The sequence below is a fragment of the Cornus florida genome, unplaced genomic scaffold (genome assembly GCF_030987335.1).
Source record: "Cornus florida cultivar Cherokee Brave unplaced genomic scaffold, ASM3098733v1 CherokeeBrave_3.0.0_Hap2_Chr09, whole genome shotgun sequence".
In the NCBI taxonomy this organism is placed as follows: Eukaryota; Viridiplantae; Streptophyta; class Magnoliopsida; order Cornales; family Cornaceae; genus Cornus; species Cornus florida.
The window spans coordinates 97,056,653-97,082,930 of NW_026775579.1; the positions used below are offsets into that span (position 1 = coordinate 97,056,653).

A 26,278-nucleotide genomic window follows, 5' to 3' on the forward strand; every position below is an offset into this window, starting at 1 on the left:
AGCGGTCCACACAAAGAATGCCACCCTAGTAGGAGCCATAGAGCGCCCATGTGGTCTTCCATGGGAAGTCAAAGCTGACAAAATTAGACAGACATAAGAATAACGATCTTACTTCAAAACGACCGTGAGAAGAGGGAATCCATGCCAATTCCTTCCTGCTGATACAATTGGTCCAGAAAAATGCTCACCTCGTCCAACTCCCAATCTTGAAATGAATGCCGAAAATGCACATTCCACGCAATCCCAATATGCTCAAGTCCTTCCCCATCCGGATCCGAAGTGGGACAGGACCCCTCTAACATTCTCCCCCACATTAAACTTGCAACGTCCTAGATGCGGCAGCTGCCTACACTAGCGAGACCTACTAATGACATGGACTTGGACTCCACCTGGTTAGTTGCTTAGCGTGACATTGGATCAAAGGCATTGTCTGGCTCTGATACCACTTGTAATGGGCCGGGCACTTGTCTTTTGACCTAAAAGCTTAAGCTGTTGGAAATATGTTTTCCATTTTCTAGTTTACTTGTTGTAATCATATACTACATCGCATAGTGTTTACTTTTAGCCCCCTAAATTTTTTGTACATAATATAACATGTATAAGCATTCTTCTAGTTGGTGTTATATTGTTGGTTTTGTCTATGTTGCATTTAGCACTTTTGAATCTCCATGTTTTAGAGGTATAGTTTCATGTGGCATGTGGTACGGACAGGAGAGATGATGCTTGGTTTGCGACATTAGGAAGGTCCTGCATTCACATGACCTGGAATGACCGTGGTGCTATATCTCTTGAGGTATGCTAATGTCCAAGTGCTTTTAAGATAATCAGCCCCATTTTTCTCCTCCAAATTTTAAAAGTTGTTTTTCAGTTTTTGTGTGACTTCCTTTATATGTAGTCTTTGCAATCTGTTTTCTCTATGTTTTCCTTTCAAGATTAGAGTACCTCTCTTCTTGCAAGTAAGGAAAGGCTAGACAACTCTCTCTCTCTCTGAGAAGGTTGTTAAAACATATCATTTTGAACTGGCAGATCTTATAGATGAAACCTTTTTAACCTATGGAAATTTCATGTTACAAGGTCAGGGAAGCGCACAAGGGTAACCAATGTATTGAGTTTTAATGGTAGGAAAAGCGATAAGTTAACAACCTATATATTAAGAAAGACTTCTTTCTGTTGATCTGCATTAAACATCTGATTAAATGTAGGTGTTCATTCAATTACTGAAATTTAAAATGCCTTTCCACATTGAATGATCAATATTTGAGCATTTATTTTGCCTGCTTCATTTACCACCACACAGAATTATTTGATAAGGTCCATTTGAACCATAAGTGTCAGTAAAGAACTGAGAGAAAACTTCTTTTTGGATTTCTGATAGATATGAGTAGAAATGTCATAACACAAAGGGTACCTTCAATTACAAGATAACGAAATGAGTAACATTGACAGGATGTTTGAATGCTAACAGTGAGTTTTCTAGTTGTTAATTATGTATAAAAGTTTCTTGCTATAGGGCCTCGGGTTACAAGTCGTGGATGATGTTGAAGAAGCTGAGTTTGTTTTGGCCCATGGCACGGAAGCTTTGGGACTTCCGTCTGGTGCTGCACTTCCCATGGGGCTTGAGGATCTTGAAAAAATATTGGAGCAATGTGTAGCTAAAAAAATCCCTATGGTGGTAGCAAATCCTGATTTTGTGACTGTTGAGGCTAGAGCTTTGCGAGTCATGCCTGGTAAAGATGTTATTCACAATGTGATCATTTAGCTTGTAAAATTTCTTGATACTTGATTTTTTATTTTTTTTTATTTTTATTTTATTTTATTATTAATGAGAAAATAAAAATGTCCGTTATTGAATTTATTATTGGCTCTTTTAGATTTGGAAAGTCATGCAATGTGTGCATAGTTTTGACAGTCATATTAGTGGTATTAGGTTTTTGGCAAATAAATTTCTCCTCTATTGCCTCCTTAGTTTTTTTCTAATTCTGTCTCTCTGTTCATTAGATAGCTATCTGCAAGACACAATGATTACTTCATGGTTGTTAGATTGGTATGACGAGATAAAACCATTGTTTCAAATTATTATAAAATATTGTGATTGTATGAGATAATATGTGGCGACCTCGTGGGCGGGTGCAAGAGGCACTGACAGACTATCACACTGGGTGAGTTACAGGTGCACAATCCCACATTGCCCGAATGTGGAAAGGGAAAGTGCTATGGTAGAACTATAAAAAGAAGAAAAAGGAGAGAATTGTGTATAGACTTGAATGAGATGAATCACTTATAGCATATTCTATAACATAATCAAATCTTTGCTATAATGGTAAGTCATTCCATAAATCGTGGCTATCATATGTGCTAACACTCCCCCTCAAGTTGGTGCGTGGATATCTGACACGCCTAATTTGGACAATGCATTCTCAAACACAATCTTGCAGACGTTCTTTGTAAGAATGCCTGCAAGCTGTTGAGAGCTTGTGACAAATGGAGTGCAAATTTGACCAGAGATGATCTTCTCTCGAATGAAGTGATGGTCCACCTCTATATGCTTAGTCCTGTCATGCTGAATGGGATTTGCTGCTATGCTAATGACAGACTTCTTGTCGCAGTAGAGTGAGAATGGAAGCGACACTGGAAGGCACAAGTCTGTCATCAAGGTTTTCAGCCATAGCAACTCACATACCCCAAGAGCCATAGCCCTATATTTTGCCTCTGCACTAGATCGAGAGACAACATCCTGTTTCTTACTGTGCCAAGTAACCAAGTTACCACCAATAGTGGTACAATAACCCGAAGTTGACCTCCTATCTAAAACTAATCCTGCATAATCAACATCTGTCCAAGCCTCAATACGTAAGTGACCATGATTGGCAAACAAAATACCACGGCCTGGACACCCTTTTAAGTAGCGAAGGATCTGAATAGCTGTATCATGGTGAGGGGTACGAGGAGTGTGCATGAATTGACTCACGAGTGCATGAATTGACTCACGACATAAGCAATGCCAGGTCGAGTCATGGATAAAAAGATGAGCTTCCCCACAAGTCATTGATACTGACCAACATATGACAACGACTCCCCCTTAGAATCAGCCAACCGATGATTGTGTTCAATCGAAGTATTAGCAGGACGAGCGCCAAGCTAACCAGAAGCAGAAAGCAAGTCAAGAACATACTTGTGTTGAGAGATGAAAATGCCAGCCTTGGAGCGAGCCACCTCAATGCCCAAGAAGTACTGTATGGGACCAAGATCTTTAATCTCAAACTGACGGCCAAGATTCTTAACCTTAGCAATTCCAGTAGTTTCATCTTCGGTAAGAACAATATCATCGACATACATAATGAGAACAACTGTCTTACCGTCTGAATGGCGTAAAAACAAAGTATGATTAGCTACACTTTGATGGAAACCAAACTTGTGCATGACAGTGCCAAAGCGATCAGACCAAGCTCAAGGAGATTGCTTGAGTCCATACAGAGAACGACAAATACGACATAAGAATGAGCAGGAGAATAAAAGCCTGGAGGAGGAACCATGTACACCTCTTCCTGCAAATCACCATTAAGAAAGGCATTCTTGACGTCTTACTAAAATAGAGGCCAAGATCGAATTGCAGCAATGAAAAATAATACACGGATGGTATTCATCTTGGCAACAGGGGCAAAAGTAGGGATGGCAATATTTGACACGACGCGCTAACACAACTCGAACAAGAAATGAGATAAGTGGGTTTGGGTTTGGCTTAATTGTGTTCGTGTCGTAATCTCGTCGACCTGAATTGACACTGTAATTAATCGTGTCGTATTCATGTTTGACCTACCAACCTGTTTATAACCCGATTAACCCGTTTAACTAAACGTGTCAGATAAACGTGTCGTGTTTGTGTCAGAAATGACTTAAACATGTCTTGTCGTGTCCTTTCGTGTTGTGTCAAGTCTTGATACATTTATTAAACATGTTAAGCGTGTCGTGTCGTGTTACCCGTGTAATAATCGTGTCCTGTTCATGTCAGGTTTTTTAACATGAATAATAATTGTGTCGTGTGGTGTTGACCTATATAACAGAATACCAATGCTCTGACACGATACGAACACGACCCGCCAACTTGAAAAATCTATGCCATAAGTTTGAGCATAACCCTTGGCAACCAATAGGGCCTTGTAACGAGCAACTAACTGACCCATCTGGATTATGCTTAACTGTAAACACCCAACGACAATCCACAACCTTTAGTCCAATAGGAAGCTTAACCATGTCCCAAGTCTAATTTTTCTCAAGTGCTTGTAGTTCTTCTGTCATGGCATCACGCCATTGAGGTTGTGCTAATGCATCTGCAACACTAGAGGAAGAGGAACCGAGGCAACAGAAACAAGAAAACTCCAATGGGAGGGTGAGAGCACATTCAGAAACAAAATTAGAAATAGGGTATGTACAAGAACGTTTACCCTTTCGAAGAGCAATGGGGCGATCATCAAGCGAAACAATAGCTTGAGAAGGTGAAGCTGGTGCCGAAGGAACAAAGCAGTCGATCATGGGAGTAGAAGCTTGTACCTGTTGTCTCCGACTATAAACCTGTGGAAAAGGAATAATTCCTCCTGCTAGAGGGTTATCACGAGGAGGAATCATAGAAGACGAAACAGGTAATGGTAGAGGAGTTGAAGACGGAAGAAGGTGATCATCCATTATATTCAATGGGAACCATTCACTTTGAGAACCAACTGAACCACTATAGTATGGTGTATGCTCAAAGAAAGAAACATCCATGGATATAAACCGTGGACGACTGGGAGGATGGTAACACCTATAACCTTTTTGAGAATGAGAATAACCCAAAAACACACACTTTAAAGCCTTGGGGTCAAGCTTTGTACGAGTCTGCCCTAACTGCTATGCCCTAACTGCTAAACAAAGCACACACACCCGAAGACTCGCGGAGGAATCAAAAAAAGAGATGAATTGGGATGTAAGATTGAGAGTGGGGCTGCAAAGTTAAGAACCCTAGAAGGAGTCCTATTAATGATGTAAACAACTGTAAGAAGTGCATCTCTCGGGGAACATTCATGCCAATGCAAATTGCTCTGGCTAAGTCAAGGATGTGGCGATTGTTTCTCTCAGAACGATCTTTTTGTTGAGGAGTTTTAACATTAGCCATCTGATGCTCAATCCCAAATTCTGTACATAACTGCTGTACCTCCCCATAAGTGCACTCCGTACCCTGGTCAGATCGGAATTTTTTAATGGTACGACCATATTGAGTTTGAGCCATTGTCATAAATTTTTTAAAAATGGTGTACACCTCATTTTTGGTTTTCATAAGATGAACCAATGTAACACGACTATGATCATCAATGTACAACACAAAATATCGAAATCCAAGACTCGAAGTAACTGGGTAAGGACCCCACACATCTGAATGAACAAGATCAAAAGGTGTTAAAGCAGATTTATTACTACTAGCAGGATAATTGGAACGAACATGTTTAGCCATATGACACGTCTCACAGGATAAATCTGACACTGCCACGTTACAAAATAAGGAAGGAAATAAATGTTTTAAATAATCGAAAGAAATATGTCCTAAATGTATGCTCCAACGCATAAGCTGGGCTTTATTAGATGAAACAAAATTAGGAAATGAAGCTGAATGTGCTTGAGGTGACAAAGGAGCATCCAACAGGTTTAGACCGCCCACTTCACGCCCATTGCTAATCGTTCGTTTCGACATCAGATCCTGAAAAATACAACGAGAGGGAAAGAACGTTACCCTACAATTTAATTGTTTGGTAATGCTACTAGCAGAAATAAGATTTGTAGTCAACTGTGAACATGAAGTGTATCTGACAAAGTTAATGAAGGAGTAACTGATATGTGACACTTCTCAGCAATGAAAGATGGAGAACCATCCGCAAGACATACCTTGCGATGGCCAAAGCGGATACTATAAGATTGGAAGAATGAGGATATACCAGTCATATTGTCTGAAGCACCAGAATCAATGATCCATGGTGTCGAAGATGTAGATACGCTATGTGCAGACGCAGTAGTATCTGAGTAGGCATAAGTTGAGGTTGGTTGAGATGATGCCTCCATTTGGTTGAAGAATTGTTTGAACTTGTCCAAATCAGCTTGAGTCAAGGTAACTGTGGCAGAAGATGAAGAGACAAAGTTATCAAGAGTTGACAACGAGACTGGTTGTGTAACAGAATGTGCAGAGGATCAAGGTTGTTGTTTTTGTTGCGATGGGCATCCATGTAGAGCATAACAACGAGATTTGATGTGACTAATTTTTCCGCAATGGTCACACCATCCACGTCGTCCCAGAGGAGGACCGGTGGTATAGCTCTGAACTGACTGGGATGGTGCAGTTCCTGAAAGGTTGGGAACCCGAATTGCCATAGCAGAATGATCAACAGAAGCAACACCTAATGGATGAGTCCGACGGCTCTCATCTGACAACACATAGGAGTATGCATTCTCAAGAGTAGGGAATGAAGATAAGCATAATAAATGAACACGAGTATACTCAAACTCGTTGTTCAACCCGGCAAGAAACTGAAACACTCGAATTCTTCTCCACAATCCCTACATATAAAACTGCATCATCTGGATCCTTCCAAGAGTGGAAGGAATCATAATATGAGATCTCCTCCCAAATAGCACGAAGCTTGGCGATGTAACCTGAAACTGTCAAGTCACCCTGAGAAATCCTGGTGATATCTCGCCCTAGCTGGAAAATCCGTGCATTATTCTGCCTTTAAGAATAATTGCGTTGAATTGAATCCCAAATTTGCTTAGCAGTTTTCATAAACATATAGCCAACAGTTATGTTTGGTTGCATCGAATTGACTAGCTGAGATATAACCATAGCGTTATCTGCAAACCATTGTGGATATTCCTTCTCTAACACAGCTGGCTCTTTCTCAGAACCAGTAATATAGCCAATCTTGCCTTTGCCACCAATGAACATCTTGGCAGACTGTGCCTAAATCAAATAGTCGGAACCATCAAACTTCACTGTGGTGATTTGAAGTCGTGGATTTTTTGATGAGTTGGTGGGAAAAATGGCACCACCACCCAAAGAACTTGAGCCAAGAGAATTAACAGTCGAGGACCCTGAATTTGCCATAATCTGTCACACGACAATAAAAAACTCCAAAAACATCACAAATTATGTTAATAAATTAAAGAGTCTCCTCAGACCATAAACAATAACAATGTCTCCTCAGACCATTCTCGAAAAATCCAAATACATACTATTTTTAAGGAGCACTGCCCGCTTACATATAGCCAGACGGCCTTTTTCTTAATATCCGGAACCTCTTTATAGACTAATTTTTTTTTATTACCTAAGCCCTTCTAGGTGTTGGAGACCAACTATCCCAATTTACCCAACCCTAGAAGAGTAAAAAAGAAATTGCAAAACTTAAAAATACCGGTCTTCGATCACAAAACAGCAGCACAGAAAAATATGTGTAGGCAGCGTCACACAATGTCAAACAACCTAAGGTGGCTGTCGCACAAGTAGCAAGGCTGCTGAAAGGTGTGGAAAGGTGTTGGCTTTGATACCAAGTAGAAATATAAAAAGAAGAAAAATGAGAGAATTGTGTAGAGGCTTGAATGAGACGAGTCATTCGTTCACATCTCTAGTATTTATAGATAAAAAGAGCACATGCTCAAATTACAAGAAATGAAACTAAATCAAATCACAACATATTCTAAAGCATATTCTATAGCATAATCAAATCTCTGCTATTATGGTAAGTTATTCCATAAATCGTGGCTATCATATACGCTAACAGTTATATATGTAGGTTTTGTACACTTCAATTGGTACAAGGCCTTTTGGGGTTAAACCTAAGAGCAAAACTGTGCGGGCTCGGGCACGACGCGGATAATATCATAATATGTGGTGGAGTGGGTTGTTACAAATGGTATCAGAGAAAGAATCCAGTCGGAAGTATGGCCAACGAGGACATCAGGCCCCATGGGGGGGTGATTCTGACGATTTTTGTGGGCGGGTGCAAGACATTGGGCAAGCTACCACAATGGCAGGCTACGGGTGTCATGATCCCACATTGCTTGGGGAAGGGGAAGGTGAAGGTGAAGGTGAAGGTGAAGTGCTATATATGTAGGTTCAACACCCTTCTATGACACAACGCGTTTTAAATCCATGATGGTCTTGAACCCATTAGAACTCCGTAGTTAAGCGTGCTTATGCTGGAGTAGTATCAGGATGAGTGACCTCCTGGGAAGTCTAGTCCAGGGGAGCCAAAAGCGGACAATATTGTGTCGGTTTGGGTGGGGGCTGTTAAATGGTATCGAGTCTGACCTAGTCGGAGGTGTGGCCAACGGGGACGTTGGGCCCCTATATTACTTAAATTGCTGAAAGATGTGATTAAAACAGAAAAGTTGCTGAGACATACGGTATTAAAAATTTGTGCTAGTTAACTTAAATATGTTATGCAAATTCTTTAAAATATATAAAAATGATTAAAAAATGGAATATTTTTTTGGAACATATCAGTCAAAATATTTGAAAATTATGTTGAATAAAATACTTAAACTAACAGCCAATATAAAAAATGAAAGCTGAAGTTGGAGATATTCACTGTGGTATCTTGTGTCGGGTGCTGTATCATCACCATTATTTTTTACAAACCTTAGATACACTATATACAAGGCTTTAAAAATCCTTAAAAATAATGAAACATTTAGAAATACTAAAATTTAATTCACAAAATAAATCAAAAGGCAAAATTTGTTTGAAAGATTAGTACGAGCAGTATTTCACAAGTCTACTATGATATAACATGATAGTTGGATGCTGTGACATGATTCAGCAATCTTGCATCTCATGGCTTTGTCCATGAATAACTAAATTCAGAGAACTTGAATAGAATATAATTTTTTTTAATAATACCTGAGTATGAAACATGCAACCCAATGGCTGAGCGGCAAAAAGTAAAAAGTATGAACACAAAATAACGTTTTATGGTTTGATTTAGATGAAAGAGTGAGGAGATAAGGTAAAAACTCTTGCAATGGCAGTGTGTTATGGAGTGGAAGGACCAAGAGCCTTATTGGGGGTGTGGGTCATGCTTTAGGCAGTAAATTAAATGTCTCATCACTAGAGTGATGTCTCGTGGGATGGGACTGATCCAGCCAATCTGGTCCCAACTCGCTATATTAGTGAATCGTGTCACAGAATCATATTGGTCCATACTGATACAGAGTTGACTTCGCTTCAGCCAATATTTCCTTTGATGTTGGAAATTCTGTCGATCATTTTTATGGAAGAAAGGGTGAATCACCTCCTTTTGTTAACCTGTTTTGATACTGGTACGTTATAGTTATATTGCACATTTGATCCATCTCTCTCTCTCTCTCTCTCTCTATATATATATATATATATATCACCATCGTCGTCATTATCCTTGCCTTACTCTCATATGGATGGGCCAATATATATATATATATCATCATCATCGTTGTCATTATCCTTGCCTTTCTCTCATATGGATGGGATTGGCCTCATGAATTCTGATTTTCTAATTTTTCCTGTTATATACCTTGTCTCCCATGTAAATTTTGGTTGGCCTCTTGGTCATTTACTTTTTAGGCAAACAACTCTTCCTCTTCTAAACGGAGTATCATCGGATCTACAATGAACATGACCATACCACCTAAGTTTATTTCTCTAATTTTGTCATTTATAAGCGCTGTACCTAATGTTTCCCTCACATGTTCCTCTCACTTATCTTTTCTAGTCACTCCTATCATCCCATGTAACATCCTTATTTTCGCTACATGAACGCATTGTTCTTGTGTCTTTTTCAACTTGCAACTCTTTGCTGCATACAAAATAGCTGGTCTAATAATCGTTAATATTAGAATTTTCCTTTTAAAACATTTGGTATTATTCTGTCACAAATGATGCCACTAGCTTGCCACCATTTTGTTCACCCTTCTCCAAACCTACTTCACTATCTATCTCCCCATCTTTTTGTAGATAAAAATAGCTATTTTGTAACTCGTTGTTCTTCAATTATGATACTTCTATTGTCCTCATTTGTTACTTTAACAAATTTACATTCTATATACTTTGTTTTAGTTTTACTAATTTTTAAGTCTCTTGCTTTTAATGTCTTTCTCCATATTTCCAATTTTGTTGCTAAGGCTTCCCTAGAGGTATCTACTAAGACTATGTCATCCACCACAAAATGTTTTCTTGAAGATCTCTGTTTTTTTTTTTTTTTTATTTATAATTTTTTAATTTTTAATATTTCGTCTAACACTATTGCAAATAGGTATGGACTTAATACTGATCCTTCGTGTATTCCCACTTTTACAGGAAATTCATTGGTATCTCTGCATATAGTATGAACTCTAGTCAATGTCTCACTATAAATACCCTAGATAAGAGTTATAAGCTTTATAGGTACTTGTTTTCTTTGTAGAGCCCACCAAATTATGTCCTTGGCACTCTATCATATGCCTTCTCTAAATCTATGAATACCATATTTATGTCCTTGGCACTCCATCATCACAAATCTTAACCTTGGCTCGAATTCCGCCAACCTCCGCAATCCCAGGTACTCCTTTTTGCCTCCTCCACATGCCCCTAAGGGCCTCAACAAATGCAAACACGATAGTAGGAATGACCTTAGTCATCACATCCGTCGGATTTTCTGTTGTCCCAATCTTCCTCACTACAATAACTATTGAAGATTTAATGGAGGAATCAGTGGAAGAAAATCTTTCAGTAATTGATGTTGTTTCCTATTATTGAAGATTTGGTGTTACTAGAGGAATAAATGGAGAAAAATCCTCATTGTTTCCTATTTTTTAATTCTTTCCATGCTCATAATTTCTTCTCCTATGTAAAGGAGCCTCTACCATTGTATGGATGTAGGCCCTAGTGGCCGAACCACATAATATGTGTGTGTTCTACTTGTTTTATTTATCTTTTCACTTCCGTTTTATGCTATGTTACATAGACTCGGGTACGGGTGTCGGACACAGGTATGTATCCATGCATCGGACGTGTCAAATCTCCAAATAGAAGGACACACGGACACGGCTAAATATTCATTTTATTAATTATTTTATTTTATTTTCTAGAGTAGAGTAATGTTTTTATCTAATATAATGTTCAATATAGACATTTAACTCATTTTAAAGTAATAATATAATGTAATTGAATGATTGGATATGCTTTTTAAGTACATGTCCAACCAAAAGTGTCGGACACATATCCCATACCCATGTCCGAGGGATATGTGTCTGATACGGGTACTTTACTACTTTTGAAAAGTCCATGTAACAGAGGTTTTATACTTTACAACATGGTATCAGAGTCTAACTTCTCTTCCTAGGTTTGGACCCCTATTTTGGGGTATTCCCTTAGCATCTGAAATGTTACTAAGGGTTTCTCAGTGCTATTTGTGACTTGTTTGGGATGCCGGTTTGTTCGACAGTAATGTTCTTTGCCTTTGCCATGTCTCCGGCAGTTTTTATTGACTTGTTTGGGCTACTGATGTGTTCGGTAGTATTGTCTTTGTCTTTACTCTGTCTCTGGTAGTTTTTATCGATTTGTTTGGGTTGTCGGTGTGTTTGGTAGCATTGTCATCGCCTTTGCCGTGCCTCCGGCAGTTTTTTGTTGACTTGTTTGGGCTGTCGGTGTGTTCGGTAGCATTGTTATTCGTCTTCTCTCTTCATTGTTCACACTTGTTGTTACTCGTTATCTCAATGACAAGTTGGGCATTCATGCTCCAACTTAAGGGAGAGTATTGAAGATTTAATGGAGGAATCAGTGGAGGAAAATCTTTCAGTAATTGATGTTGTTTCCTATTATTGAAGATTTAGTGTTACTAGAGGAATCAATGGAGAAAAATCCTCCTTGTTTCCTATTTTCTAATTCTTTTCATTGTCATAATTTTTTCTCTTATATAAAGGAGCCTCCACCATTGTATGGTGTATGAATTGAGAGAGTATTATAAAAGTGATGTAGCCCTTTGGGCTATTTATCTCCACTTCCGTTTTATGCTTTGCAACAATAATACTATGGTTTCACATCACATCTCTGATGAAGTGCAACTTGACATCAATGTGCTTGGTCTGGAACATCTGATTTTTAGTCATGGTTATCGCAAAACATAGTCAAATCATCCCATTGCAACCCCCAAATCACCAACCAAACCTTCCAGCCATGTAACTTTGTAGCGGCCTGCCTAGTAGTAGACAATGCAACTGTGGACTGCAAAGTCACCTTCCAATTGATCACACTCTCACAAAGAGGGGAAGACATACCCTGTCAAGGACCTCCTTTTATCAAGTTCTCCAGCATAATTTGAAATCAACATGTTGAAGGCTCAGCATAATCTGAAATCAACATGTTGAACATTTCAAGTCTATTTTTATTTTATTTTATTTTTTTTCCCCTACAATATTTTTCACATAATAGTTTTTGAAAATTATTTTTCCATCTATCTTAGTATTAATTGTCTTTAGCTAATCCAGTTTTGTCCGTGTCATAAAAAATAGATTTTTCTTCGTTGGAAATGAGCATATGCTCCAAATAACACGTTTTAATTTTTCATTTGCATTTACGCTACCACTTCGAAGGTGCTATTGGCATGAACCGAATCCATTGTTTTTTTGTATTCTTTGTTTTTAAAGCTTCTGTATGTATGTCTCTACCTGTTTTGATTTAGTTCTTGTTCATTTTTCTAGGTACATTGGCAGCGAAATATGAAAAACTTGGCGGTGAAGTAAAATGGATGGGCAAGCCTGACAAGGTGATGCAGTCAAAGTAGATTTACATTACTTCTTTCAGACAAGTTTTCCATGCCCATTTGCACATATTTCCTCTGATTGGCATGCATGTAATCATGTACACACACAAACACAGAAACACCCACGATATGCAGCATGCAGAACGTGTGAATGCAAAACATCTGTTTGTTTATTTAAGTAACTAGTAAAACGGTATGTGCTTTGCACGTGGGTAAAATCTAATTTGAAACAAAATTATAATTTGGCCTTTAAAACCTTAAAGTTCAATTTCTTGGTGAACAATAATATAATTTAATTTAATTTATTAAACATTTTTATTATAATAATTTTCAATGTAATTAAACAACAATGAAAAAAAGAAGATCAAAATATATTTTTTATGTTAATTTTTAGGGGAGATGGAAATTATTTTTATTATTATACTATTACTGTTATTATTATTATTTTGAATTTTAGGAATTGAAGGAGAGTGGTAGAGATGTAAATTATTTTTATTTATGTTTTGTTGTGAATTTTAGGAATAGAAATAGTTTAAGTTAGGCATGAGGTTGTATTTTTAAATTTTTTTTTGGTCAAATTATATGAGTAGAAGGATAGTGGAGGGGATGTAAAGTTGTGATATTGTTGCCTGAATTTGGTGCTGGGTCGAAAAATTTTTGACCCGTTTTTTGCTTATGGGTCATGGACCCTAATTATTCTCTTGTAGCTCGATATATAAGGGCGCTTAAGGTTTGGAGTGGAGGATAAGAGAGACTCTAAAGTTCGTATAGAAACAGAGTGAGGTGTTGAAAACTTAGAATCTCCGATTTTACACATAGTGAAAACTTTCGCCGGATCCCAACCGTGGACGTAGGCTGTTTGCCAAACTACTTATAAATCTGTGTTCTTTGTGTGGCGTGCTTACTTTTCTGTCGTGATTTTTGATTCAACTTGGGTTCGTTGCGTTTGTCATAATAAAAGTTTTTTTTTTTTTTTTTTTTTATTATTATTAGACCTAAATTATTTTGTAAGTAATACCTAAATTATATTCACCATTTATTTTTATTTTTTAATTACAATTCTAGTAATAGGAGAGTGGAGTGTGGAGGAAAATTTTCCCACCACTCACAAGTCAATAAAAAAGGTCAACCAAGATACATTGGGCCAAGAGTCCAAAAACCGCACCAAGCAACTAAAGGTCTAGAAGGAAGACACTGAACACCAAATTGGCCTGAAAAGCAGAACAAAGCCCAGCAGGCCCAATCCAAAGCCTTGGTCAACACAGCTGAGAATAACGCCCACCATCAAAATCACAAGGAATCAGGAAGAAATAATGTCCATTTATGAAACAGTCAGTAACGGTCCCATAAAAATCTCCTTGTACAGATATAAATAGGGGGCCAAGATCCAAATCAAAGACACTCGGTTCTATTTGCCCTTGTTCTTCCTTGATCTCGTTGTTCCTATTTTTCTTTCTCATTAGCTGCTCTTCGGCTTTTTATTTCTTCTTTTTTCTCTTCGAATATTTTGGAGTATTTTGGCAATCTTCTATTGTTCTCAATTGAGTGTTCGAGCATTCAAATTCTCATATTGAACCTTAGTGTTCGGTCCGAGATTTTATGCACCTACATGGAGGATATGTAAATTATTATATTTTTATTTTTTCTGAATTTTAGGAATAGAAGAAGAGTGGAGGAGACTAAATTGTACATAAAATATTTTTAGTTTTATTTTTTATTTTTTAAAACAATTTAGGAATACAAATTATAGGAATAGAAGGGAGTGACGTAAATTATTAATATTTTTTGTGAATTGATGTAAATTATTTTATTATTATATGCAAATTATTACAATGTTCATCTGTGTATCAAGTTTCAGTTGGGACACTTTGTAGGAGATCAATAAATTACAAGTAGCTAAATTCGTTTAAACTTTGTCCTCTAATTCTTTCTCAACTAAGTTAAATCAGTTTTAAAAATCAATTTTGTTCCATACTACTCAAAATTCAAAATATATATATATAATTATATATATATATATATACAAAAAATGAAAATACACAATCTTTTAATATAAGAAAGAATAGCATCAGCATAATAAACATACCTTTCATTAGAAATAAAGAAAATTGATGATAATTGATGCGAAAATTGAATAAGACGTACCTTAAAAAGAGTGATCAAGTGAACTTCTGCAAGAAAGTATAGAATACTTAGAATATTTATAGTGTTGTTTTTTAACTAAGGCAACTATAATAATTAACTAATGAAAAATACTCAGAACAATCATACTAATATCCACTTCAATATCAAACTTTTAAAAAACCATTCAGACTTGCATCGATATGGTCTTCTTCATAACTTTAAATTACGATGCAAAATTGTCTTTACTTGAAACACACTTGAATTTATCAGCTTGAAATTCAATACTCATGAAAAAAGAAAATAAAAAATAAATAAAACTTGATCAGGAAAAAATAACAATGTTACAGCAATAAAAAAAAAAAAATTGTAACTAAGAGAAGAAGTAGAATTCATCATATTGAAATTCAATATACACAAATAAGAAAATAAATAAAACTTGATCAGAACACAATATCTGAATGAATAAAAAAAAACTGTAACAAAGAGAAAAAGTTGAAGAATAAAGGACACAAAAAATAAAATATTTAAATCCATTGCTGTTAATCAAACACATACACCAAGAGAGAGAGATGTGCTACTTCATAGTTGATATATAATTTTATGAGCACAATTATAGAAGTATAATTGATATACAAGTCTATTATTAATAGGAGTCTATTATTAATTTGATACATGATTCTAGCTAACACAAAACCGAAATTATTTTGAATTTATATTAAATGCATTATTATTAAAAATGTATTATATAAAAAAAAAAAAATAGTATAGATATATTTCCTTCTTTGATTAGATTTCCTTTCATTGAATTAAATAAATAAATAATTTTTTTAATATTATATATTTCATTCTCTGATTAGATTTTCTTTTATGGAAATAAATAAATTTTTTAGTATTATATATTTCCTTTTCTGATTAGATTTCCTTTTATTGAATTAAATAAATAAGTTTTTTAATATTATATATTTTCCTTTTTAATTAGATTTCCATTTATTGAATTTTAGTATTTTCTACTACTATATTATTATTAAAAGATTCATTAATATACTGAAATACTAAAACTCTTTGTACTTTTAATAATAGTATAGATATAGATTTGCACGGTTGACCTCCTTCCAATATATATATATATATATATTGCTATTAAACCTCTTACATCAAGAGGACTTAACACTGCTATCATGCTTACCCTGAGGGATTGTAGGCATCTCGATTTTGAAACCTCTCTGTTAGGAGTTTGCCAAACTAGTCTTTTTGATGGCTCACAATACTTCAATTGTTTTCCAAATTATTCAGTAGCTCTTGATGATCCAACAATCCTCCATACTTTAACCCTCAATGTTTCAAGTAGTGGTTACAAAATGATGGATGGAGCCATACCCTTCAATGTTGTCTATAGAATCCACTACAAAGTCTATACAACCCAAGTCAGCCCCTATGCTCTTCGTGAGTCTCCCAAAGGAGAAACCCTTCTTCTTCATGCTAGTGACGAAAATTCACAAACTTATGTTCCGAGGACCATCACTTGGAATGAAGTCACCTTCCCGACAGAGTGGACTCTCGAGCATGCAGCCCCTCCTTCAAAGATCGAGCATAAAAGGTTGGAACAAATATCTCAATTTTCAGATGGCACAGTAAAGGTTAGATTTAACTCCAACAGGCCCAATAGACTTACTATCCAAGAAATAGAAAGATCTAGACCTTCTATCTAAGAAATAGAAAGTTCTAGATCCTCTTTCTCTCATGCTACTCCCTCAAACTATTCAAAAGCCCCTTCCCGAAAATCATTTTCAGGAATGCCTACAAGGTATCCAAACCTCGTTGGTGTCAAAAACAAAGAAGTTGCTAACCCGGTTTACCAGGACAATGTTAGCGTACAGACTGAGGAAGAAGACATCCATCCTCTTCGCAGCACCCCTTTGCTTACACAAATTAGTTCTCAAAACAAAGGTCTGCAAAACCCTCCCCTAAATGAAGATCATCATGATTCCCCTCCATCCCCAAATGATTCTCAATTTGAAGATCCCGATCATCAGGTCCATCAGCTCTACATGATAGAAAAGGTTTATGAGATCGATCAAGACTTTTTACGCAAAGATTTCTACTCTGCGGCCAATGATTCGAAAAGACAATGGTATTTCCAAACCTTTTCAGCTCAAAAAACCATCCTTATTAGAGAAAAGTGGTATGCTTTCTGCATACAACACAAGTTCTCAGCCCCTTTCTTCACATGGTTTGAAAAGTATTGTCTCGACAACAATATTGATTTTCCTTTCTCCACAATCAAATCCCTAAATGTCACAACCAAATCCACCATTACCTGGCAGACATCACGTGGTGAGGCTCTTGAAGCCATCCATCCCCCAGCCGAGGCAATCGAATTCAAGACAAAGGCGTCAGGAACAGTCACACTTACTGCTTCTCCTTTCAAGACTAAGGCAGGCGCCAATGACACAACCACATCCACGTCCCGTGATGTCAAAAGCATCATGGAACAAAATAACTACACAAACCAACACCTCCAGACACTTGGCGATCAGCTTTCTCGTGTAGAAACCTTGCTTCAGAAAGAACAAATTATCCCCATTCAATCTGATAATGCTCCGCCTTTCATACCCCATGAAATCCCCTTACACTTGTCCAAACAACTATCAAAACGTAGTGCCATTGAAGAAGCACAGGACAGGATTAAGCGTATCGAATCCCTTATGACCTCCACAACTACGATTCGTGATACGCCAGACAGACCTCTTAGAGCCATCAATACTCTTGACCAAGAAATTGGTACTGATACTGAAATTGATGAAATTACTGAGGTCTTCCAGAACCAACACGTCAATACTTTAGAACCAACTTCTTCCCGAAATTATTATCCCAGGCCAACTTTCCCTGACCTCCAGATCGAAGAACGAGGCCAGTTTTCCCAAGCTGCTTATCATGGTGGTACCATTTATGAATGGAACATAGATGGCAAAACTAAGTATCACATTCTCAATACACTTCAAGAGATGACAATGGTCAGCACTGCTTACAAAACCAAGAATGACTCTTCTGATCATGCTATAGCACAACTCCTTGTAGGAGGATTCACAGGCCAACTCAAAGGATGGTGGGACAACATCCTCACTCCAGATAAACGACAAGCCATTCTTAACTCTGTCAAAACAACTCCTGAAGGAACAATTATCAAAACAGAAGAAGGTGCAGATATAGAAGATGCAGTTGCTACTCTCATCTTCTCTATCGCCAAACAATTCCTCGGTGACCTCTCAATCGTTAGAGACAAGACCTCAGAAATTCTAGCCAACCTTCGATGTCGTAAACTTCAGGATTTCAGATGGTACAAGGATGTCTTCCTCTCAATGGTCCTCACCAGGACTGATTGTAACCAAGCCTTTTGGAAAGAAAAGTTCATTGCTGGACTCTCCAATCTTTTTACTGAGAGAATTCGCAAGCATTTCAGATCAAAACACAATGGCCATATTCCTTATGACTCCCTCACCTATAGTGACATCATTAGTACCATCACGACTGAAGGAATTGCTCTCTGCACCAACTTCAAACTCCAACAGCAAATCAAGCATGAGAATGCCACTAGCCGAAAAGAATTAGGAACTTTCTGCCAACAATTCAGCTTCGAAAACCTAACCCCTCCTTCCAAACGAAAAAGTCACACCCGCTACCGCAAGCCTTTTCCCAAGAGATACGAAAACAGGTCACGGTATAACAAGGGCAAACCCTCATTTGCAGATAAATATCTCTCCTCTGAGAAAAATAGACAGAAAAATGCCCCTCCTCCAAAACATTTTCAAAAGAAACCTCCCACCTCAAAAGCAGATATAAAATGCTTCAAGTGTGGCAAGATGGGTCACTACAAACGCGATTGTAGAGCCAAACAGAAGATCAATGAGCTCGATCTCCCTGAAACCGTCAGGAGCCAACTGATGCAAATTCTTTTAAACTCCTCTGATGACGAATCCGACCATGATATCAATGGTATTCAAGAAGATGACTATCATGCTGATACAGATTATGATTCTGATTCTTCCAACCCATCTTTGGATGACCAACCTATCAAAACCAAATGCATCTGTATGATTACTAAAGATCAAGAGTTCATGTTGGAACTCATTGACAAAATAGAAGATCTTGATCAACGCAAGGAATGCTTGATTAAATTCACCAACAGCATTGGCCAAAGAAATGACAAAGCTCCCGTTGTTATACCAAATACTTACAACCTTACTGATATCTTTGAAAGATTTGGTACACAACCCCAGATGCCGATTACGATTCAAGATCTCCATAAAGAAATCAAACAAACAAAGCAAGAGATTTCACTCCTAAAGCAAGAGGGCAAGGTTTTGAAAGATTCTACTGCTCATGATATTCTTACCCTCAGAAGCCAAATCCTTCTTCAACAATCCCAGATAGATGCCTTACTACCTAAGTCCTCTGCAAAATTTGAACAATAAGTTTCTGAAAATCCCACCAAGGGCAATGAAACTTACATCAACCTTCTAACCCAGATAACATTTCAGAAATGGCATGTTAATCTAAAAATTGTCATCAACAAAGACTATACCATTCATACAGTGGCTCTCATTGACTCCGGTGCTGATCTCAATTGTATCAATGAAGGACTTGTCCCTACGAAATACTTTGAGAAAACCAAAGAATGGCTTCAAGGTGCTAATGGTTCACGACTCACTGTTCAGTACAAGTTAACCAAAGCTCATATTTGTAATCAGGGTCTTTGTATTAAAACACCTTTCATCCTTGTCAAAGACCTCAATACCCCTGTTATTTTGGGAACTCCATTTATTTCTCTTCTTTACCCGTTCAAAGTTGATAGCCAAGGTGTTTCAACAAGTCTAGTTGGACAAGAAATTTGCTTTCCTTTTGCTCATCCTATAGACACCAAGGATCTCAATACCATTAAGGATTCCTATGTTACTCAAGTCCCTGCTGTCAACAGAATTGAAAGCAAAACAAAGCATTTAGAATTTCTCAAACAAGAACTAATCTTCAAACAGATTGATGAACGACTCAGTCAAAAAATTCTCCAAGACTCTATTCAAAGGTTCCGATTAAGACTTGAAAATCAGGTTTGCTCTGAGCTCCCAAACGCCTTTTGGCACAGAAGACAACACATGGTTGAATTACCTTATGAAAAATCTTTCAATGAAAAGGATATCCCTACCAAAGCCCGTCCGAGCCAAATGAGTCAAGAACTTCTTAATTACTGTATGAAGGAAGTACAGGAATTATTAAACAAATCCCTCATCCGAAAAAGCCGTTCCCCATGGAGCTGTGCCGCTTTCTATGTCCAAAAGAATGCTGAAATAGAAAGAGGTGTTCCCAGATTAGTTATCAATTACAAGCCCCTCAATGAAGTTCTTCAATGGATCAGGTATCCCCTGCCCAATAAAAAGGACCTAATCCAACGACTCGTTCATGCAACCGTTTTTTCAAAGTTTGATCTCAAGTCAGGATTTTGGCAAATCCAAATTGCTGAAAAGGATAGATACAAAACAGCTTTCACGGTTCCTTTTGGCCATTACGAATGGAATGTGATGCCTTTCGGATTAAAAAATGCCCCTTCAGAATTCCAAAAAATTATGAATGATATTTTTATTCATCTTACGAATTTTTCAATTGTTTATATTGATGATATACTAATATTTTCTTCTTCTATAGATGCTCATTGGAAACATCTCAATGTCTTTGCTCAAACCATCAAGCATAATGGATTAGTCCTTTCTTTATCAAAGTTAACTTTGTTTCAGACCAAGATTAGGTTTTTAGGTTTCCAGATCCACCAAGGAACTGTCATCCCAATTAACAGATCCATCCAATTTGCTGATAAATTCCCTGATGAAATTAAAGACAAAACCCAGCTTCAAAGATTTTTAGGATGCCTAAATTATCTCTCTGAGTTTTTTAAGGATCTTTCCCTTCTTTGTGCTCCACTACGCCAAAGATTAAAAAAGTCCCCTCCCCCATGGTCCGATGAGCATACAAAAACAGTCAGAATCCTTAAAAGCAAAGCAAAAAACCTTCATTGCCTATCTATTGCTGATCCAGAAGCCTTCAAAATTGTGGAAACTGATGCATCTGAATTAGGATATGGAGGTATCCTAAAACAAAAAACAGGTGACAAGGAACAACTAGTTCAGTTCGCCTCTGGCACATGGAACCAAGCACAACAAAATTACTCTACAGTCAAAAAGGAAATTTTATCTATAGTTTTATGCATTTCAAAATTTCAAAGTGACTTGCTAAATCAAAAATTTTTGGTTCGTGTTGATTGCCAATCTGCAAAAACTGTTTTAAAGAAAGATGTTCATAACATAGCCTCAAAACAAATTTTCGCCAGATGGCAAGCTATTCTTTCTGTATTTGACTTTGATATTGAATATATAAAAGGCGAAAACAATTCTCTTCCTGATTTTCTCACCAGGGAATTTTTGCAGGGAAAAGCAGGAGCTTAGGGGTGGTTACTATGCCTCCCAAGACAAGTAGAGGAGCCTCAGTTGCGAGCACAAAACCCCACAAAACAAAAGATGCATATGCTCAATCATCCTCTTCTCAGAACCCTTCCAAAAAAACCTGGTATGATAAAGTCGAGGAAGATGAAGAAGTTATGTGTGCTAGTCCACCTCCATTAATTACAAACCAGTTTTCAGCCCTAACCACAATTCCCCAACATGTCATAGACATGTCCCTAATCCAGTATGACCCCATCCAAGCATACTTACAATCCCAACAACCAGTTTTTCTTCCCCTTCAAAAAACTTATGCTGCAATTTCTTCAGCATCAGATAAACAAATTTCCTCAAGATCTGTTTCACAGCAAGTGGTGGTCAACAACCCCACTCTCAAAAAATCTCGTTATTTTCAAAAACCAAATACATCAACCATTTGTGTGGTTGAAAAAGAGCTTTTTAACCAAAACCCAGTTTTACTTTCTCAAAATCATTTTGTCAAAGGTTTTCATTATCCAACATCAGATTTTCGGAAAACACAAAATTTTTATGAGTTTATTTTAGTGGACACTGATTCCATCAAAATTCGAACTCATTCAAAACCAGGTGATGAGTCTTTCATTTCTCACACCACATGTACCATTCAAAAAGTCCTTACTCCAGCAGCCTGGGGTAAAAACATCAATGCTCCGAGGCAATTTTCTCAACCTCGCAACTCTCAAACTTTCAATTACTGGGACTATCAAGATGCCTGGTACAATACCTTTTATTTCCAAAATCAGGATTATAGCCATTCCTGGCTTATCCTTTTCCAAAAGAATTTCAATCTAAATGTCCCCAGATGGTTCATTGACTGGTGGCATATGTTTGGTCCCTGCCAAGAAATCATCCCTGAAACGGTGTCCAAGGGATTTTCAATTTTCAATGAAAAATTCCATGCTCCTCCTGAGCTTTCCGAATTTCCCAAATCATTCTTATTTTTTGCAAATTTCGCATTGTCATGGATAGTTCTATGGCAATTCCAAATCCTCAAAACCCCTTCTAATCTTCCTCTTCTAGGAAGGATTTTCAAAGTCAAATGGTGGGACCAATTCTCTATCAAAGATGTTACTCCAGAAGCAATTTCCGAATGGTTCTCAAAGCACCCTGCAATATCATGTTCTGGCTTAGGAGAGTCTTCGGCTTTCCTCCTATCCAAAAGCCAGGCCCAAGCAAAGCTTTCTTCAGCAAAATCCCAAGATGAGTATGAAGCCTTCCTCATGGAAGCTCTAGCCCAAGTCAATCCCATAGCCTTCTCAAAATTGGGCTCCAACAGAAGTGAAGGCTCAGGTTCTTTCCATGGTTCACAAACAGATCTGGCCCAACCCAATGAAGATGACTGTTTTGGTATTTTCACCCAACAGCTCCAGTGAATATTATTCTCAAAAATCATCATTTCATTCCAAAAAAGCTTCTGACCTCGGTCATTCAATGCCGCTATATAGCGACAAAAAAAAAAAAAAAAAGAGTTAAAAACTACAGTTTAAAATTTTATTCAACAGTTCTCCATTTTCAGGCTTTTAGCACCTTTCGGTGTTCATGACAGACAAGCTTTTCAAAAAAGGAATCTAAGGCAAGTCAGTGGCCATCACCTTAATTCAGCCTTTCAGGCTTTGCACATGGCTTTCAGCATCATTCAGAAGACATCACCTCAAATCAGCCTTTCAGGCTCAGCACATGGCCTCCTGCTGCATCCTTATCTCCAAGGAATCCAAAGCTCCCCAAGGCTCCTTCGAGGCCTTATAAATAACAGCTCCTCTAGACATTGGAGGCAGGCTCATTTTGAAAGTTTAGATTTTAGTTTCCGTTTCAAAAGCTCTCAGTTCAAATTGTAATTTTTAAGTTTAAGTTTTTAGTTTTACTTCATCCAAGGAGCTCAGCTCAGAACAAAAGTGTTGTATTCAAAGATCAAAGTTGTAAGTTCCATATTTTAATCAAAGTTCTTCAAAAGTTATTCATGTTCTGTTGTTAACTTGCATATTCGTATATATATATATATATATACTATATTTCATTGTATTATTTCATTGATTATTTAACCTTTTCAATATCCTGTTTCTCTCCATATTTTAATCAAAGTTCTTCAAAAGTTATTCATGTTCTGTTGTTAACTTGCATATTCGTATATATATATATATATATACTATATTTCATTGTATTATTTCATTGATTATTTAACCTTTTCAATATCCTGTTTCTCTCATTGTATTATATATATATATATATATATATATATATATATATATAAAAAACAAGGCCGTTTCTTTACTTATGAAACTCTTATATATGAGATATACCATCTAATAAGAGTGTGACACTGGCCAAATGGTTTTATGGTTTTGTAAGTTAGCAATTTGTCACGGGCTTAGAGTTTCAGCACTACTCTAGCTACTCTCGTGCGGCACCAAGACGTTGTTTTTACTCTTGCAAGTACTTAGTTAGCCTAACTCTCGTGCACACCTTAGCCAACACACCCCCCTCGTGCGCTTACTAGTGTTGTAGTGGCTCTCGCCTTCTCCTCACTTGGCTTGCACACTCGCACACACTAAGGCACTTAAGTTGGCAAGGAAAGAACACTTCTATTACTTCAATGAATGCTTTGTACAATGCTAGCTCTCAAACTCTCTACAAGGCTCTCAAGACTCACTCTAGGACTTGATGGCTACAAAATGAAGTCCTACTCCTATTTATAGGCATCCCCATCCCTAATGGACGGCTAGGATGCATTCTAATCGATGGTGGAGATCGATTCTCTAGAATCTTCTTCAACCTTCTTCACACTTGCATACATATTTACAAGTATCTACAACATTCTAGAACTCTCCATACTACTCCACACAATTCTGGAGAACTCTAGAACCTTCCACACACTTCTATAATATACTACATATTTCTACACATATCTAGAATCTTCCACACAACTTTAGACTACTCCGGAAGACTCTAGAAACCCCACTCGTCGTGCAGTTGCCATGCAGCGTCCAACTCAGCACCTGCGTGGCGTAACCTCCATAGGCGGGGCGTGACATTCTCCTTAACCCATTTCCGTGATGCCCTCGTCACGGCTTCTTCAGCTGACCCCGCCTCTCACAGGTCATCAGCACTTGCGCATATATCCTTAGCCCAAACGTGCGTACGCCCTTCGGGAGATGTGAGGTCCTCACGAGCTCCATCATGTTGACTGCCACCTCTGGACTCTCCTTCCTGCCCACGAGCGGCACCATGCATGCGACCTTGCTTTCCTCGCCTCCAAGTATCATCAACGCACCAAGGCATGGTAATGGCGCGGCGTTGTTCCTATCCATGAACTCCAGCCCCAGCACCATGTCGTGGTCGTCCATCTCCGCAACCTGGAAGTCGGCCTTGCCCTTCCACTCTTGTATGCATAGCTCCACCTCCTTGCACACTTTGCTCACGCGTGCCTCCTCGGAGTTGACGGCCTTGATCCAGCCTTCTGTCTTCTGCATCTCCAAGCCAAGTCGTTGCGCCTCCTTCGGGGTAATGAAGTTGTGTGTGGCGCCCGTGTCCACCAACACTTGCACGGCTTTGCCACCAACCTGCCCATCCACATAGCGCACCCCTGCTACCTTCTTCGCCTTGCCCTTCTTCTTGGTGTCATGCGCCATGCTACTCAGCATCTGTATAGTCCCCATGTACCTGTCTTCTTCGCTGCCCGCATCGTCCATCTTGCCCTTGCCCTTATCCTTCATAAGGGCGCTTATGGTCTTCTTATTGGGGCAGTGTCGTAATATGTGCGGCCCATCGCATAAGTAGCACTTCGGCTCCCATTTGCCCTTATCGCTTATGGTCTTCTTGTTAGGGCAGTGTCGTAATATGTGAGGCCTATCGCATAAGTAGCACTTCGGCTCCCATTTGCCCTTATCGCGGCGCTCCCCTTTGCCACTAGCCTTGGACTTTTCTCCATGGTCCTTGCCTTTGTCATGGCGTGGGCGTCTCTCCTCATCGCTGTGCTTATCCTCACTGGACTTGGGCGAGCCCCCTTTCTTGAAACGTCGGTCTCCCTCACCTTTGCTGTGGCCCTCTTGGGAGACGTGGCCCTCTTGTCATCGCGCCTAAAGTCTTCAAGGCACTCCGCTATAGCCATTGCGGATGCCCAGTCTTTAGGCTTCCTCTTCCTAAGTTCCATGGCCACCCCAGACTGCAGCCCATCTATGAACAAGCACACGCGTTGCCGCTCCGGCATCTCCAGCATCAAATTGGAGTACTCCTTCACATATTCCCTTATGCTGGCCTTCTGCTTTAGGCGCCTTAGGTTGATTATGGCGAGGTACTCGACGCACTCGGGGTAGAACTGCCTCTTGAACTCCTCCCATGTATTAACCGCTCTTGCGCCCCTACCGGTGAAGCGTTGCCTCCACCATCGAGCGGCAGTGTCCGTGAGGTACATTGTGCCTGTTAGCATCTTCTCCTCATCATCCTCGATCTCTATACATTCGAAGTATCTCTCCATGTGCCAAAAGAAGTTGTCAATCTAGCGCGCATTCCTTGCCCCATCATACTCCTTGGGCTTTGGCGCCTTCTTCTTCCTTGGCTTCACCACGACCTCACGCGCCTGGGAGAACTCCTCCTTGCACTCGGCAATCTCCACAAGCAAGTCGTCTACCCGATCATGCAAGTCTCTTTTCTTCTCTCGTGCCTTGTTAGCGATGCCATCAATCAGCTCGTAGAGCTCCGCCATCTTTCTCTCGAGCCTGTTGAACTTGGTCTCCGTGTAGACCAAGTGTGTGGCGAGGTTCTCTTCCAAGCTCTGCTCCAAGATATGGACATGGTGTTCTCCTCTGCTAGCCATGTCTACTCTAACAAAGCTTCCTTCACGAA

The 26,278-nt window shown here is 38.5% G+C and overlaps 1 protein-coding gene across 3 annotated transcripts in view; it reads left to right on the plus strand.

The window, feature by feature from the left end:
* The window catches only part of LOC132275484 (uncharacterized), a 43,262-nt gene that overhangs the window by 12,115 nt on the left and 4,869 nt on the right, over positions 1 to 26,278 (plus strand). For 2 of the 3 annotated variants that reach the window (XM_059777000.1, XM_059777002.1), the window contains exons 4-6: positions 712 to 793; positions 1,511 to 1,727; positions 12,730 to 12,794. In XM_059777000.1, coding sequence (XP_059632983.1) covers positions 712 to 793; positions 1,511 to 1,727; positions 12,730 to 12,794 — 364 coding nt within the window. The remainder of the gene's footprint in view (positions 1 to 711; positions 794 to 1,510; positions 1,728 to 12,729; positions 12,795 to 26,278) is intronic. The other variant, XM_059777001.1, reaches the window with a different exon arrangement.